The sequence below is a fragment of the Orcinus orca genome, chromosome 9 (assembly GCF_937001465.1).
Source record: "Orcinus orca chromosome 9, mOrcOrc1.1, whole genome shotgun sequence".
NCBI lineage: Eukaryota > Metazoa > Chordata > Mammalia > Artiodactyla > Delphinidae > Orcinus > Orcinus orca.
In genome coordinates this window covers 13,602,902-13,621,566 of record NC_064567.1, presented here as the reverse complement: position 1 = coordinate 13,621,566, position 18,665 = coordinate 13,602,902, and the positions used below count along the sequence as shown (strand labels likewise).

General features: G+C 44.0%; 1 protein-coding gene across 3 annotated transcripts in view; it reads right to left on the bottom strand.

Moving 5' to 3' along the window:
• KDM7A (lysine demethylase 7A) overlaps positions 1-17,802 on the bottom strand; it is an 83,162-nt gene extending 65,360 nt beyond the window's left edge. For 2 of the 3 annotated variants that reach the window (XR_007479355.1, XM_049715072.1), the window contains exon 1: positions 17,466-17,801. Coding sequence is in view for 2 of the 3 variants with exons in the window: in XM_049715072.1 (XP_049571029.1) it covers positions 17,466-17,659 (194 nt within the window). In the remaining variant the exon portion in view is untranslated. Of the gene's footprint in view, positions 1-17,465 lie in introns of all 3 variants that reach the window. The other variant, XM_049715076.1, reaches the window with a different exon arrangement.
• Positions 17,803-18,665: the final 863 nt, after the last annotated feature.

Genomic DNA, 18,665 nt, shown 5'->3' with positions numbered 1-18,665 from the left:
AGCATTTTAAAAAGTAGGGATTCAAAAGGAATAAAGGAAGGAAGAAATCAATTAAAACAGCTTCAAATTAAAACCCTATCACACATAAACTCCAAGTCAAGGCATCTTTTCAAGGTTGTACCAGAAAACTATTCAATGAAGTAAGCAAGCAGCTTTCATATTCTACTTTGACAGTCATGGTCCCAAAGCATCTGCATACAGACATAAGTAAATAAAAACACACTTATTATATAGGCATTAATACATGAACATGACCATCATGTAAAAAAATCTATCTGCTATTTAATAAGTGGAATCCAAACTCTACTTTCAAATCCAATTGTCTTATGATCACTCACTTATGGTCACTCTTCACATTAACAATTTTCTACCCATTTAGGTTGGAGTGACCCAGAAGCAGACCCTGACACACGAATCTGAGGGGGTGTCCATATGGGGAGGTGGTCTCTGGAAGCACTGGTAGGGGAGCGGAAAAGGGGGACAGGGAAGGAGAGGAAGCCATAGCGGGCACCTTCACGAGCATTTGCCCCTTTGGGGACATCTGGAAGACTACGCAGAAGGGGCTTCAGGGTGGTCCCAGCAGTGGAAGAGGAAGCTAGGTATTTATCCACTGTCTCCTAATCGACAAAGGTTGAGGGCTATCCAGAGGCATTTACTCCTCAGAATTTCCAGCCTGCTTCAAGTACAAGCTGCTGAGCACCTGTAGTCAGAAAAAGCCCTCAGGTCAAGTCTCAAGTGTTTCAACAAGAAGTATTCCAGAGATGGAGACACAGACAGAACTAGAGATAGAGATGGAAACATAGAAACCCAGGGGAGAGTGATGGGGCTTCTGCAGAGCCTGCTACCTGTGCAGCATTTTAGTCTACCCAAGCTAATATGCAGACATACTGACATGTGTTCACTCTTTGTACACATACGCTCATCTTAACACTCACTGTGTTCTTCACCCTTCTGTCCCTTATTCCTCCATCCTCTCTGGGATGAATAATGAACAAGTATATACATAAAATACATATAAATAAAGTTATTAGAGGTAAATAGGTATAGACTAAGTAAATAAAATTACTAATTAATAAGTAATATTTAATACTTAATTCCTGAACAAAGATTAAGGACAAAATAGTCCAGCTTGATGAGGAAATCCACAACTGATTTGTATAGGTGGGAAACCATCACTGGAACTCAGCAATTCCCCAGAGGGAGAAATAATCATTCCTACCAACTTACTATATATCAGTTCCAGAGACAGACATAAAAGTGATGGGTTTTAAAGACAAATTTTGTCCCACCTGTGAGAGCAGCCTCAACTCTGGGTTCACCTACCACGAATCCCTTGTGAGACTGGATCACTGTGTAGAAACTGGACCAGGGGAGCAGATGGAAAGAGGGCAATTGTCTTTTAGACAAAAGAGATTAAAATATTTTAGCTATTCTAAGTTCCACAGAGAAAGCAGCACTTCAGGAACTATTTTTAAATGAAGAAGGAAATCATGGTGATGACCAGGGAATTTCCAGAGAAATTATTTTTGCTGAAGAGGAGAGTGTTACGCTAAATTACACTTATGTACCTGTGGTGAGGGGTGGGGGGAGGGTTAGAGGGAGGGTAAACTCTGAGAAATGGGGTGGGTCTTAGAATGAGGAAAGAAAACAAATGAAGCTAGGATAGGTAGAAGAGATTAGGTCATGAAGAGACAGCTAGAAGGCAATGTAAAGCATGGGCGGTGAAAGCAGGGAAAAGGCATATTAGCAGGTGGAGGTGCAGGCCGTAATATTAGTTTCTTCTCCGTTTAGTATGCCACAATATTGTACATGGGCAAAATACGCACTTGACACTACCTGCTTTCCTTCCTCAAGAGATGAACTTTATGCTGTAAAATGAACCCAAATGCCTTCTATGGCTCAACCATTCACTCATTCAAAGCACTATCCGGACACTGGAAATACAGCAATGATAAAATCAATAAATCAAGTGTCTGTACTCTTGAAGCTTACATTTTATTGGAGGGATACAGACACGTAGGAGGCTAGTATAGCCCAAGCGAGCAGTGGCAGGAGATGATGCCGGATAGAGAGTGTGGGGACCATCTGCAGGGTCTTTCAGGCCACAGGAAGGCTTCTGCTCTGAGTGGGATTCTTTAGAGGGTTTCAAGCAGAAGAGTCACAGGGTCTGACATTTTAAAAGCACTACTGTTTTCTGTGCCGGCAGAAGGAGGGGCATTAGTTAGGGGGCTACTGCAATAATCTCAGTTTCTATAGGGAAGGGATGTGAAAGTGATGAGAAGCGATGAGATTCTGAAGGTAAGCCAATAAAGGATTTTAATTAATCCCTTATTAATAAAGGATTTTGCTGAAAATGTAATGCAGATTATGAGAGAAGAAGCAAGGGTGACTCCAAAGATTCTGGCCCGAAGGAGTTGCCATTGACTGAGATGGAGAGATGGGGTGAGTAGAGCTGATTAGGAAGGGAGCTCTGGAGTCCGACTTTAGATACACTAGAGGATAGGATGCCTACTATTCATCCAAGTAGAGATATTAAGTTGGCAACTACATATTTAAGACTAGAGCTGAGGGAAGAGGTCTACAAAGGAGATAAAAATTGAGGGATCATCCACATACAGACGAAAGCTCAAGTGGTGGGACCAGATAAACGCTACCCTGTGGTACTCCAGTGACAAAAGATCAGGGAGATAAGAAGGAACTGCAGTGAGCAGTGAGGGGGAGGAGGGAAGAGTGAAGCAGCAGGAAAATCAGTAGAGGGATTTCCTAGAAGCCAACTAAGGTGAAACTCATTGGTAACTTTGATAAGAACTCTTCCAATGGAGTAGTAAAGATGAAAGCCCCATTGGACTGGGTTCAGAGAGAATGGGACCTCAATTAGATAAAGAGAGGAGGGAAGAAAAACGGCTGGAGGCATTAAATATGGACAATTCTTCTGATGAATTTTGCTATAAGGGGAGAAAAGAAATGAGGTTGCAGCTGAAGGAGGAATATAAGGTCAAGGACTTTTTTTTTACATGAAGTTATATATTATTTGCACACTAACGAGAAAAACAATGATACTGTGAGAGAGGGGGTAATGCCGAAGTCATGTCCTTGAATAGGGGAAAGGAGATGGGATCTAATACACCTAAGGATAATTTCCAATGACTTAGCAGTTTCCTTTTCTTCCTGAAATTACATTTCCAGAAATTTCCTAATTCTGAAAAGAGATCTCTCCATACTAAAGCAAACTTTGGCTCACATATAAATGACTGAATCCAAGATGTGTAGCACTGACACTTCAAAAACAATGACTAGAATAAAAAATGTCTAAAGGGGAAAAAATGTCATTTATTTGAAGACTATATGCTATTTTGACAAAATAGATATGCTACTTTTCATCATTTAAGGATCCCTTCTTTCTGTGGGTGTGTACAAACCTTCTAGTTACTTTTTATTGATCTAGTTCAAGGTCTACCAGAGTGTAGAGCTATGCATACCTGGAGGAGCAGACTTCAAGCAGGCTTGAACACTGTTAGAAAGATGGCACACAAGAGAAGAAGCTGATCCACAAGTCATCCAATCTTGCCATAAATACTGAGGAATATGCTGAGGTTGTGAGCAGTTACTCACACCTGCTGGGCAGGCAAGGTCACCATTAAAATAGGGAGGAACCCAGAGGACCCCAGCACCGTCAACAACGTGAGAATGGTTGAACCTGATGGGATCCAGTTCCCAGATGGCATCATCATTGGCAACAGGGCACCTTTATGAGAACTGGAGGCCGGGGAAGCTTGTCCTGCCAATGGGACAAATTCTGCTGGGCCTCCTGCTTTATAGAGCCATTCTCATTTGGTTAAGATCTTCAACTCTCTACTTCCATTAAAGAAACCTGTATCCTTTCCCGTCTCTGTATTACCCTTTTATCAATCACCATCACCCTCCTGACAATCTTACACATAAACATTTTAGATGATGAATACTCTTTATCTCAATAAATATCTTTTCTCACAAATATTAAAATATGTAGTGAGCAGTGCAAACATATGATTTAACAGAGACCACTGTTTAGGACAAAATTAAATTTAAAAAACCAAAATCCATTTAAAGTTGTTTTAAAGAAAAATATTAAATAAATATTACAAGTGCAACACAGATATGGTACAAACCATGACGGTGGTCAATAAAAGCTTGAAATGTGACAGTGGTAATGAAACCAAAAATCACTGATGTGGTGAAGAAAGAAGAAAAGTCATGCATATCTTAAAATCACTTGATCTTAAAGTCCTAAGAAAGCCTGTACCACAGTCTTCCTCGCTCCTGGCCAAAGAAACAAAAGAACCTTTCAAAGCACTGGAACTGTTGAATGAATCATGCAGCAGCCCTGGGGCCAGGATAAGACTCAAAACAAACCATCCTGCAACTGGCAGGAGGTAAGTGGGTAGATTCCCTGGGTAACACTCCTGAAGGGACAGGCAGCCCCAACGAGGTGATTCTGAGGGAAAGAGGTGTGTGAAAGATCTTTGGAGCTTTCAGAGGATAATCATTTCCAACAAGGGGTTCAAGAAATGAGAAAACAAGTTCAGATCAGGGATTCTGATCTCTCCTCCCACAAAGGGAGAGGCAAGAATAGGAAAATAAGGCAAGCAGAGCCCAGTGCTGACTACTTGGCATTTGGATGGTTGGAAAAGCAGGTGTGAGGAAAGAAGTCCCTGACTCGAATAGAAGGGACTCTGCTCTCCCAGTAACCATGGCATCTAAGGAAATGTTGATCCTCTGATATGCAGAAAATAAGGACAGGCCAGCAAAAAAAGGAAAGTGACTTCAAGAACCAGACACACAGAAAGCCAGCCTTAAAATAGGAAGAATGTAAGAGAGGAATATGAGTCAGACCTGTGAAAAGTTAAATTAAGTAAAAAGACTAGAATTCCTCTAATCTGCAGACAGCTTATATCCCAAGGTTCCTTCATAAAGTAGTAAAGTCAAAAAAGACTGATCACATGTCGACAGTGTGGCGTGCGTGACAGGTGAGGCACTGTAGGAGGAGGTGACAGAGAAGAAGAAAGCCCCAGGAACCCACAAACCCAGGCTCTGGGAGAGAATGCTCCCCCGTGGTCGGTCACCACAGAAAGCTTCCGAAGTCATTGGTGGGAACCGGCCAGAAAGCCTCTGCCTCGAGGGTACCTTTTGCCCCATACTTCGTCACTTAATGGCTCAGTCAGGATGCTTTCCAAACTGCTTCATTGTTCTGACTTTTGTTCATGTGTTTTGTTTTGTTTTAATAATCTGTGGGGTTCCTGGGCAGTGTGAGTATCTCCAGGTCTTCCAGACAGGTTCCAGGACCATTTTCTTTTCTTTTCTATATTTATTAATATTAAAGTATCCATAGGACACTGTATAAATCAAAAGGACCACAGTGGACTACATTCCAATTTCTTTGTCAAATAGGACCACTCATCTGACAACAGCTTTTGTGCATTAAAAAACACCAAATTGGGGCTTCCCTGGTGGCGCAGTGATTGAGAGTTCGCCTGCCAATGCAGGGGACACGGGTTTGTGCCCTGGTCTGGGAAGATCCCACATGCTGCGGAGCGACTGGGCCCGTGAGCCATGGCCGCTGGGCCTGCGCGTCCGGAGCCTGTGCTCCACAACGGGAGAGGCCACAACAGTGAGAGGCCCGCGTACCGAAAAACAAACAAATAAACAAAGAAAAAAAAACCCACCAAATTACCTACAATGGTATAGCTTCCTCCAGCTTTTTCAGTTTCATAATTTATTGCATGATAACAGACTGTTATGATTACTAACTGATAAATAGAAGTCAATATTATGCTTGAATTTCTGTGTTTTGTGCTCAAGTAAAACACTTCCAGTTTACAAAGGAAGAGTTCAGCACTTCTCCACAAAGCATTCTGAAAGAGTTTTATTTCCCCCTCCCCATAATAAAATACAAATTGGATATGTCATTGTATTTCCTCTAACAATGATTTTTTGATGTATTAGAATCACCAGATGAATGCAACTTACATACTGGTAAAGAAGTATCTTACGTTTGCACAGTTGGCACGTTTAAGTTCATCAAACTTATATTTCAGTACCAGCGTTCCTTATGCTTCCTGTCTTTGATCAACAGTCCCTTTAGAAAATAAACTGTAAATAGGACTACAGCTAAAAACAATTTCAAAATGTATAATGTGGGAACTTACCTTAAGAATACGTAAATGCTCATCAAGAATAAAGATACACACACACACACACACACACACACACACACACACACACACACACACACATACACATTGCAGCACTGTTAAGTAAATACAAGAAAAAGAGAGAGAGGGAGAGAGAGAGAGAGAGAGAGAGAGAAGAGAAACCAGATGAAGAATTCCTCAACAGAGAACCAGGTAAATTATGGTAAATCCACAGAATGGAATTCTACACAGCCATTAAAAAAGAATGAGATACCTGTATATGCTGATGTGAAAAGCTCTCCCAGACCTCCAGAATATTTTAATAAATGAAAAAGAGCAAGGTACAAAACCATGTATACCGTATGAACCATATGAACCCTTCATATACGGATGGAAATTCAAAATTGTTAATGGTGTTTACCACTGGGGAAAGAGGACTGTAGGAAGGAGACAAGAGACTTTCACTTTTCACTTTTTTATCCTTCTACATTGTTTGAATTTCTCACCAGATTTTGGGGGGTTTCTTTTTGTTTTTTAATTACAAGTTATGTGGTCACAGGAGACATGGACCTTTTTTAAAATTCATCATTTTACTTCATATTACTTAAAGCTAATAAATATTATACACTGAATTTTTCCTTTAATATTCAATAGAGGATGCTAATGAGCCAATGAATTTCAAAACTAGTGATGAATGGAAATAATCAAGCTTTTTTGTTTGTTTTTAGGGAATTCCCCCATCTTATTATCATTATTTTTTAAATTTATTTATTTTATTTTTGGCTGCGTTGGGTCTTCGTTGCTGCACACGGGCTTTCTCTAGTTGTGGCGACCCTTCTCTTCGCCGTGGTGCACGGGCTTCTCATTGCGGTGGCTTCTCTTGTTGCAGAGCACGGGCTCCAGGCACGCGGGCTTCAGCAGTTGTGGCACGCAGGCTCAGTAGTGTGGCTTGCAGGCTCTAGAGCACAGGCTCAGTAGTTGTGGCGCACCGGTTTAGTTGCTCTGTGGCATGTGAGATCTTCCTGGACCAGGGCTCAAACCCATGTCCCCTGCATTGGCAAGCAGATTCTTAATCACTGTGCCACCAGGGAAGCCCAAATCAAGCGTTTAAATCTACCTCTCCTATACAAATGGTAACCAAAGGAGTAGATGAAGGAAAGTTTTCTCTTTATAGAAGTATTCCAGCTAACAAATGAAGAAGAAATTTTAAAATTAAAATAGCATTTTGCAACTGCTAATGAATGAATGAATGGATACTGGCATTGATCAATGGCAGCAAACATGACAAAAAGAGAAACAACCAGACATTTCATGCCTCCTGATAGAAGACTACACCACCCACTCACAAAATATTCTTGGCGGGAAAAACCTGACTCTGATCAAGCTTGTCTAGCTCCAACTACCAATTTACAGGAAAGAGAGGAACATGTTGAAAGATACTGCAAGGATGTAATAAGCAAAATCCAGAAAGTGGAAAACTTTAAAGGATAAACAACCACTTTCTGCAACAAATAAATTGCAAAGGAAAAAAGAGAAACGAGGAAAATCTACAGATCAGGGTTTTCCAACAGCAGCACTACTGACATTTAGGATCAGATAATTCTCTCTTGTACGAGCTGCCCTGTGCAGGATGTTTAGCAGCATCCCTGCCCTCTACCTACGACATGCGGGGAACAACCCCACCCCATCCCCCTGCCAAAATAAAAAATGTCTCTAGACATTGCCAAGTGTACCCTGGGAGGCGAAATCCCATCCAGTTGGGAACCACTGCTACAGATTAAGAGACACATCAACTAATCATAATGTGTGGACCTTATTTGGACCTTGATTCAAACTACAATACCAAAATTTACTGTATTTACCATTTACTATACCAAAACAGTAAAAAATATTATGACATTTATGATACAACTGAAAATTTGAATACTGATGATATTACACAATTTTCAGTTATTTTTAGTTCTTTTAAAGGTATTGTAGTTTTTCTTAAAAGAGGCCTTAATAGATATACATGCTGAAATAGTCACAGATATAAAGACACGTCACCAGTTCACTTCAGAATAACACCAAGTGCAAGGGAAATGGGGGCAGGGTTAGATGAAACAAGATTGGTCGCGAATGAATTGATAATCACTGAGGTGGAGTGATGGTTATCTAGAAGCTTATTATACTACCCTATTTATTTCTGTTTACGTTTGAAAGTTTCTCCAAAAAACCCACAAAAATTGAAATTAAAGTCAAAACCATCATGGTGGCTAGCAACATTCAGATGAATGACAAACCAACCCAGTAAGTGAATCTTCTTTTTTTTTAACATCTTTATTGGAGTATAACTGCTTTACAATAGTGTGTTAGTTTCTGCTTTATAGCAAAGTGAATCAGCTATACATATACGTATATTCCCATATCTCCTCCCTCTTGCATCTCCCTCCCACCCTCCCTATCCCACCCCTCTAGGTGGTCACAAAGCACCGAGCTGCTCTCCCTGTGCTATGCGGCTTCTTCCCACTAGCTAGCTATTTTACATTTGGTAGTGTATATATGTCCATGCCAGTAAGTGAATCTTAACGTTCAACTAGTTTCCATTAACCATCCCATGTATGCTTGCTCAAACACATACAGGGGCTCTCAGAATATATAAACAGATGATTCTAAAAAAAAAAGAAAGAAAAAAAAGAAAAGAAAGAAAGAAAGAAGGAAGGAAAATGGCCCTCAGCCCCATGAAAAATTGTTCAAACTCACTTGTAATTAGAGATATGCAGATCAAAACATGGATACCATTTGTCACCTATCAGATTGGCAAAGGTTAAAAACATGACAACACATCCTGATGACAAAAATGTGGAGAAAGCTGCACTTTCCTACACTGCTGGTGGGAATGAAAGCTAGTCCAACCATTCTGGAGGGAAATCTGGTAATCCTGACAAAACAATGCACTTAATCTTCTGACCAAGAAATCCCACTTCTAGCAATCTAACCTGAAGATATACCTCCATTAATATGAAAATATATATGCACAAGGTTATTCATTACAGCATTGTTTGTAACTATAAAATATGATAAACAACCTAAATGCCCATACACAAGAAAATGGATGAATAAAACAGGGTACATGCACACAAAGGAGTACCATACAGCTGTTCAAAAGAATAAAGAAGAGTTCTAGGAACTGACATGGAGTGATTTCCAGTGTACACCGTTAAGTAAAAAAAAGCAAAGTGAAGAGTATTTATCGTATGCTACACAGTGTAAAAAAAGTAGATATAAGAAAATACACAAGGATCTTCACATTTGTGGGAAAACGAACAAAAAACTCCACACGGAAAGGATAAACCAGAAACTAAAGAGAGTGATTACTCGTGGGGATCGGGGAGATGGGGGACCGGGACGGGCAGGAGGAGTGAAGAGGGCAAGACACTTCTGAGTATTCCTTTTTATGTAACTTCTGGCTTCTCAGAACCACAGTAATGTTCCACATACCCAAAATATAAACCAACAATTAAAACCAACCAGGACAGAGGAGGAATCCAAAATGCAACGTAAACTGTAACAAATAAACCTGAACTATATTACAAATAAATAACACACTAAAGTAGAAGAAAAGAAGTAAGTTAACTTTAGAAAACGGTTTTCTGCCTAGATACTATAAGGCTAAAAACAAAACAAAAAAACCCCTACACACAAACACTGTAATCTACCTAGCAAGCTGAGCTTCTCAGAAGGGTATGGGTTAGCAATTTGAGAACTACTTTATGTATACACTAGGATTGAACAAATAAATATATTGTAGATAATGAGAGCTGCATTTCTGTTAGTCAACAAAGTCATAAGTAAGGAAAGGGGGAAGTTTAAAATGAACCCTGTGGTGTTAGATTAGAATCAAAGGTATCACTATAAAGTTTTATGGTTTTAATACAAATAGACATAAACACAAATACAGGTGTGTGTACATGTGCGTGATTAGAGTATTTCCTAGCTCTGTCCACTGAGAACGTCTAGAAGCAATGAGCCTACTGAGTGCCAGACCTTGGTTTCTAACAACGATTCTCCAATAAAAGGAACCAGGGCTCACACAAATACATACAAAAATCATATGTCAAAAAAAAAAAAAAAAAATCATATGTCAGACTTCCCTGGTGGTGTAGTGGTTAAGAATCTGCCTGCCAATGCAGGAGACACGGGTCCAAGCCCTGGTCTGGGAAGATCCCACATGCCATGGAGCAACTAAGCCCGTGCGCCACAACTACTGAGCCTGCGCTCTAGAGCCCACGAGCCACAACTACTGAAGCCCACCTGCCTAGAGCCCGTGCTCCGCAACAAGAGAAGCCACCACAAAGAGAAGCCTGCCACTGCAACGAAGAGTAGCCCGGCTCGCCGCAACTGGAGAAAGCCCACGCACAGCAACAAAGATCCAACACAGCCAAAAATAAATAAATTATTTTTTTAAAAATCATGTTACCATTTATTCACACCATAATTAATGGAAAAAGTATAATATTAATATTAATGGAAAAGTAAGAAGGCAATCACTACATTAATAAAATGTAACTTCCAAAAAGAACTAGATGCTTCGCAGCAGCTTCAACATCAGCACTGACCAACTGTTCAAAAACTGTGCAAATTATTGTGGGGTTTCAACTGCTCAAACCAACCAAAGCTTGCTTTATAATCAAATTCCTTTACTTACTCCTGTTCTGTTCTTATTCTTGAGCCCCACGATGTCAGATCATCAAATATAAAGGCATTCATCCCCTTTAGGTGATCAGTAAACTCAATTTCATACCTAAGAACGCAGGCTATGACAGCATACCAAGCAGAAATCTGCCCCAAACTGATGGTTTAAAAATTTTTAAAGCTTGATGAGAGAACTGTATGTTAGTGCCACTAAGCATTCTGAGATAAGACTCCATTTCACAACATATTTTAGTTCAAATAGCAAAATTGAGTATATATGTAGAATACTATTAGAAGTGAAACATATGAAGAAAATACTCATATATTCTCCTATGATAAACTGTCACATCAAAACAAGATGTTGAGAAACTCAATAAATGGACTTTTTTTTTTTTTTTTTTTTTTGTGGTTCGCGGGCCTCTCACTGTTTTGGCCTCTCCCGTTGCGGAGCACAGGCTCTGGACGCGCAGGCTCAGCGGCCATGGCTCATGGGCCCAGCCGCTCCACGGCATGTGGGATCTTCCCGGACCGGGGCACAAACCCGTGTCCCCTTGCATCGGCAGGCGGACTCTCAACCACTGCGCCACCAGGGAAGCCCATAAATGGACTTTTTGTCTCTTACAGGGAGATACATATTCACCTATTAAGTTTATAATACTAAAAGACTTGATCATTAAGCGGAAACGTAGATAAAACAAATTTTAAAAATAATTCCCATCCTTAACATTAAAAAAAATCAAAATACGCTCCAATAAGAAATCCATTATAATAAGGATGAAACAGTTAATTATAAAACTTTTCAAATACTGATTTCATACTCTGTTCCCAAGGCAGTTATGATCATTTTAAACATATTTACGCCAAAGAAAATAATTTTAATAAAGGAAAAAAAGGAAGATGTTTACAGATGCATCTCTCTGGAGCTCTGGCACACCTGTTTTACCTGCATCACACCCCTCCCCCACCCCCACCCCACGATAGAGACAGAGATCAGGTCTGGCTCTATGACCTTCTAGCTCTGAGCCCTGGGAAAGTTACCGACCTCTCAACCCTCAGATTCCTCATCTGTAAAATGGAGATGATAACAACACTTACCCAGCAAGGTTACAGTGAGAGTTAGGTGAGTGAATTAATACAGCTAACGCAGTTAGAACAGTGCCTAGGACTTGGTAAAGCATTCAATAAGTGTTCGGCTGAGTTCCTGGGACTCTAAGAGTGAGTAGCTGAGAAACTCCTATCCAATAGCATTATTCTAGGTAAAATGCTTCCATCCCCGTAAACCAGGCTCTTCGTTCATTCAAACTTCAGGAATGAAAATTAATATAGGACATTTGTAAATTACCAAAACCACTCAAACATTTAAAATCATCCCTCACCTGGGTTATCACAATAGCTTTCTTACTCACCTGCCTGTCACCTTTGCCTCCCCCTCCAGTATTTTCTCCATGTAGCAGCCAGAGTGAACCTTTTAAAGGTTAAGTCAGATCGTTTATTCCTCCACTCAAAATATTTGCCTATTTGCTCTGAGTGAAATCCGAAATTTTCTAGTGTTCAAATGGCTCCTTCGCAAAGCCTTCCATAATCACACCGTATGATAGTCTTCTACCACCCCCAGTCCTCTCTCTTCTCCTAACTCAATTTTTCTTCACGGCGCTTAGCATTCTTTTGTCATGTATATTTACTCATCTGTCCCGCCTCCCCACCATCCCCACCTCCACAGAATGTAAGTTACAGCATAGCAAGGACTTTGCTTTGTTCATTGCTATATTCCTAGCACCAAGAACAGCGCCAGGCATACTGCAAACTGGGCCAAAGCCAACATCATACTCGATAAAACACAAGAGGCAGTCCCTTGTGTCCAGAAAAAGAAATGAAATAAAATTACAAAATACTATGTGTCAGCTACTAAAGTGGCAAATTTTTAATTTTTTAAACTTTTTATTTTAATGTTTGAAGTGTTATAAAGCTTTAAAAAAATCTTCAGTGCCCATACAGCTCAGTGAACTTTTCCATCTGTATACACTCATGTAACAACAACCCATGACCAAGATATAGAATATTTCCTGCACCTCAGAAGCTCCCTTGAGCCTCCTCTCAGTAAATACCCCCAGAGAGGTGAGTATCAATACTAGTCTGACTTCTACCCAATTATGCCTGTACTTGAACTTCATATAAGTAGAATCAAACAGTATATGCTTTCATGTCGGTCTTCTTTTGTTCAACCTTATATCCATGGGATTTACCCACGTTGTTGCATACATCAGTAGTGCATTCCTTCTTTATGGCTAAGTAGCATTCCATTTTATGATTATACCACAATTTATATAATCGACTACTGATGACAGTTAAGCTGCTCCAGTTTGGGGATAATAGCAATAGTGCTGCCATGAATGGGCTTCTGGGTTCATGGGTCTGTCTTTTGGTATCTGCAGAATGGCAACATTTTTGTTTGTTTGGGTTTTTTGGGGGAGGGCTGGGGGGAGGGAGATAATGGTTAATAATACCTTAGTGAGAACCCAGGGAAACGCAAGTAGGCAGTAGGTGAGAGTATAAACTGAAATAACCTTTCTGAAAGACATTCTGGCAATAGGCACAAGAAGCCTAAAAATATCTATGCCCTGTGACTAATAATTCTACTTCAAGGAAATTTCTTATTGAGTATTTACATGGGCCAGATCTTCTTCTAAGTGTTTTACATGTGTTAACTCATTTGATTTATTCTAAGGAAACGATTAGAGATGCTCAACAATGGTTTATTCAGAAGGATGTCAATCAACCATCCATCATTAGGAAATAGAAGAAAAACTAGTAAACAAAGTAAAAAACTAACAAGAGGAGAATGATTTTGAAATGTATTGTACTTCCATGAAATGAAACTCTATGCAGCCACCGAAAATGTTTCTCAAAGATCATTAAAGATATAGGAAAGGGCTTCCCTGGTGGCGCAGTGGTTGAGAGTCCACCTGCCGATGCAGGGGACACGGGTTCGTGCCCCGGTCCGGGAAGATCCCACATGCCGCGGAGCGGCTGAGTCTGTGAGCCATGGCCGCTGAGCCAGCCTGTGCTCCGCAACGGGAGAGGCCACAACAGTAAGATGCCCGCGTACCACAAAAAACAAAACAAAACAAAAGATATAGGAAAAAGTATACATTAATGAACGTTAGGTAACAGTAGAATACATAAAATAAATTCCTTGTTTTATTTTTAAAAAGACATACGTATACCTTAAATGTTAAAATACTGGTAATCATTGGAAGACATGGGTAATTTCATAGTCTTGATTCTCTTCTGTACCTCCCAATTTTTCTACAATATGTTACTTTTGCCAATCAAAATGAATATATGACTAACAAGACTAATAAATAAAGGTGTTTACATTATAATGGGGAGACAAAAGACATTATAATACAACTGAATTAGGGCAATGATGCCGTCTTGCATAGGATGATATAAAAGCTCTACGGAAAGACATCTATCCTAGAGATTAGTAGGGGGTAGGGCATTGTCAAGAAAGACCTCCATTGTCTTACTTCCACCAAGGACTCAGAGAGGAAAAACTCCGTCTCTAGGTTGGAAGGAACCTGCCCAGGAAAATCCTGTTAATTCCTCAGCTTGCTGCCCCTAGGGTATCAATTATATGTTGTACCCTGGGCACATGTTCTTCTCCCCTCTCACTTACCGAAAAGGCTTAGGCAGACTGAGGGACTGGAATTCCTGAACACCAAGGATGCAGTCAAAGTTCAAAAGCCTCAAACCTGGAGGAAGCTGGTTCCATCTGCCCTCATGCCTGGCTAATAAGCATCAAGGGAGGATCTTCCTTCCCACTAAGGATAAATTAGGGCAAAAACTTTTCGGATTTCCAGATGTCAGAAACTCCAGGCAGAGTTAACCCAAATTTATACCAAAATCTACTGACTCCTTGAGTTTAAAAAATTCTTCTACTCGAAAAAAATAAAAGCACCAAGAAGTTATACAGGAAAGACAATTCTCTGTATCCACCCTCCTACCCTCTCTTTCTCTTCTGCAGATGGACCATCCCTGGAAACCAAAGGAAAGCTGATCATGGGGGTTAAAGTTGTACTTTGGTACTTTAGGGCCAATTCTCACATAAACAAATGACAGTTGTTTAATAATTAATACCTAAGGAACATTTTGCTGTGTTCAACAAAGCATTCATTTTGTGGTACAATAAACAAAGTAAATATTGATTACAGGAAAAACATATGGACCCCAAATTACCAATGTTTCATTAAGAATTAAACTTGCTAATAAACATGGCAGGGCATTATCACGAAATTTTCTAACTTTTGACATCTGAATCACATTAACTTATCAAGGATTGCTGGTCAAAAAAGCCCTGGGTTCAAAAAGCACTTTTCAAAGTCACTTCCACAGATACAAAGTCACACAAATCTATGTGACAAAGGAGACCATACTTGTTTTGGCCCTGCTCTCCCTCCTTCACACACACCCTCTTTATTCTCCCTTCAACTTCTCCTATTTACGAATTTGTATTTAAATGTATTAACAAAATTCTCCATAAACTACCTGCAGCTTTTCATGGTTATAGTGTTAATTAAATTAAGATAAATAAAATTGTAGTCAAAAATATATTAACCTATCAAATCTCTACATTGTACCATGGGACAAATTTCTTATGCAGCTAAAATAGTTCTTTGAAAAAAATAAGAATTTACATAATCACCAGGGATTTGGGTTTTATTCTATATGTAACCTAGATTTTTGGATAATCTCTATTCTGGTTCCTATGATGGGAAAAAAGGATGTAGAAATAGAATTGGCAAGACTTGGTATCTTCATATTTCAGTTTTACATACAATCAAAATATAGGCGAAACATCGGTTTCAAGTAATAAAAAAAGAACTTTAGATAATTTATTCTTAATTACAAAGCGGCACATTTGCAATAACATTCCCAGCATATACCAGACTATTGAAAGATTATCTGATATACAAAATAAGGATGCTGTCCTTCTTTTACAGTGACAATTTGTTGTGTTTTTTTTCCCCCTCTGTTGTTGTGCTGTCAGAACTGTGCAACCTGAAAACTGATTAAAACTAGCTGTAGTTGAAAATTAAATAAAACCAACTGTACCTAGCACTAAACACTGACAAGAACGCTGTAATTTAACTGGTTTTCTCTCTCAGGTCCAGTAGAGGGAGACTAAGACATCTGGCCTGGTCGTGTAGCGTTTCTGCAAAATTGGGGAGGGGGGGAGCGGAGGCTGTATTTAAATGTCCTGCTGTCAATCAAAGGACACTTCCTACAATCACAGTCACCATATCTGCTCTTACCCGCGAGCGTACTCTCACCCAGATACGACACGAAACGGTGCTCGGGAAACCTGCATCACCTAAAAGTGACCGCAGGCTTTGCCACAAGACCCAAATAAGGACTTTGGGAGCCCAACCTCAACTAGTTTCTTTGTTTAAATGCCTGCGAATCCCTCCCACGCCGGAGTCAAGAGGCTGTGGCGCCGCCCTTTATTAGCCTCACACTTTGATTACAAAACACACGAGTCGGCGGCTCGGCGGCGGAGGCGGCCCAAGCTCTCACAAACGTCAAACCCGAAACACAGGCGGCGGCCGAGGCAGAGGGCGACACTCGCCGCCCCCGCCACCCGACCCGAAATCCCCACCGTCCGGCGAAAGTTGGCCCGCACCAGGCCCCCGGGCACTGGCCCCGGGCCGCCCGGGTGTCGCCGGCCCCTCGGGCGACGGGAAATTTCACTCTTTGTAAAGTTTGGGCTGCGGCGTGGGGGCGACGCGGGGGGTTGGGGACGAGAGGCTGTCCCTTCGGGCCCCGCTGCCCACTCCATCCGCTCCACCCCCGCCGGGACGGGTTGCGCCGGGGTGGCGGGTGGAGGCCACGACCCGAGCCGCCCCGCCGCCCCGCCCGGGACCCCCGGCCCGAACTTCCGACTGGCATCTTTCAAGTCCCCGAGAGTGCCTCATCTGTTGCTCTGTTTACTCCGCGGAGCCCCGCCGGGCTGGCGCTACCGACGCCCCCGTCTCAGCGCCCCGCAGCCGAGGAAGTTTGATAAAGACCGGGGAAGGGGGCGCGACCGCGACCCGCTGGCGGAGGCGAGGGGAAGGAGGGCAATTTCTGGAGACCCCTGGCCGTGGCCAGCCGGTCGCCGCCCGGAAGGAAGGCGCGGCGGCCGGCCGGGCACGGCGGCCGGCCGGGCGGCGACTCCGGGCCGGGAGCCCCGGGCGGGCGGGGCGGCGGCGGGCTGCGGGTGCGGCGAGGGGCGGCGGGCCGGGCCGGCGCTCCGCCCGCCGCCTCCGCCGGCGCCTACCCCGGCCGCGTCCCCTCGCCCCGGTCTCCTCCTGCCAACTTCTCGGCTGGTCCTCTTTGTTCCCGTTTGTTGTGGCGACTCTTCGCCCGGCCGGGCGATCCCACCAGCCCCCGTAGCCCGCCCGGCGCCCGGCGAGCCCGGGGCCCCGCGCGCCCCGCTGCCCGGGCCGGGGGATCGGCGCCGGGGCCCCTCGGCGCTCGGCGCGGCGGCCGGGCGGAGGGCGGCGCGGGCGGCCGGAGCGGCGAAGGCGGCGGTTGGCCGGTGGCCGGCGGCGGCGGCGGGGCTAGAAGGGGCTTATTTACCTGCCGTGGAACCAGTCCTTGCAGATATCGCACTCGATCATGAAGCGGTTCACGTCGTACGGCTGCCGGCACACACAGTACACCGGCGGGGGCGGTGGGGGCGCCGAGGCCCGGCCCGGAGCCGCTACCGACACGGCTGCCGCGGCGGCTCCAGCTGCTGCTCCCGCGGCCACCGCCGCCGCCGCTCCGGCCATCTTTAAAAAACACACACACGCTCGCTCGCTGCTCCGCTCGCCGACTGGAGCGAGCGCAGCCGCCAGCCAGCGCCGCCTCCTGCAGCAGCCGGAGCAGCAGCCGCGGCGGCGGCGGCGGCGGCGGCGGCGGCGGCGGCGGCTGCGGCGGCGGCGGTGCCTCAGTGCCTCAGTGCGCGCGCGCGAGGCCACAGCCGGGCGCTGGGTGGCGGGGAGTGGGCCGCGGACGGCGGGCGGCGGCGCGCGCACGACGCGCGCACGACGCGCGAGGTCCCGGCCCGGCTCCTTCCGGCGCTCCGCGCGGGGCCGTGCGTCTCGCGCACGTCGTCCTGCCGCCGGCGCGCGCGCCGCGTTGCTCTCGCGTCAGCCCGGCGGAGGGACAGGCTGAAGGGCACGCGGGGCGGGGGAGGCGGGGGGAGGCAGAGGCTCCCTGAGGACACGCGCGGTGGCGCGGCGAGCGCGGCCCCGGGAGGAGGACAGCGGGCGCGTGCGAACAGACGGCTCCGGCGTTTCTGAGTGAACGCAGAGGCCGGGGAAGTTCCTGCGCAGTGAAAAGCGGCGCACGCTGCGTCTGTGCTTTGGCTCTCCGAACCGAGGAAATTAGAGCCCCGCCAGGGCCACCTCCCGACCGGGGGAGAATCTTAAATCAATTAGCAGCCGCCCCGCGACCTCCGTGGGTCCGAGCCTAGGATTAACAGCACAGCGAGCAGGTTATGCCCTGCTGTGGGGCAGGAGTGTGCTGGGGAGTCATTCAAACTTCCTAAACGTCCCACCCGAATTCCCACCGACCGGCCAGGAAATTAGTGTTGATGGAACCACTGGTGGGTGAAGGAGGTTGTTCCCAAGAGGAATTCATTTAATGGCTGTGAGCCGAGAGGGACCAGCCTTGAAATGTGGGTGGAGGAAGGACCGGAGAGGAACCCGGCATGTTTATAAACCACGCGACTTAGATGCGAATATTTTCAAGTTCCCAGTTTGGAAGATAAGGATAAAATTCTAAATGACAGTG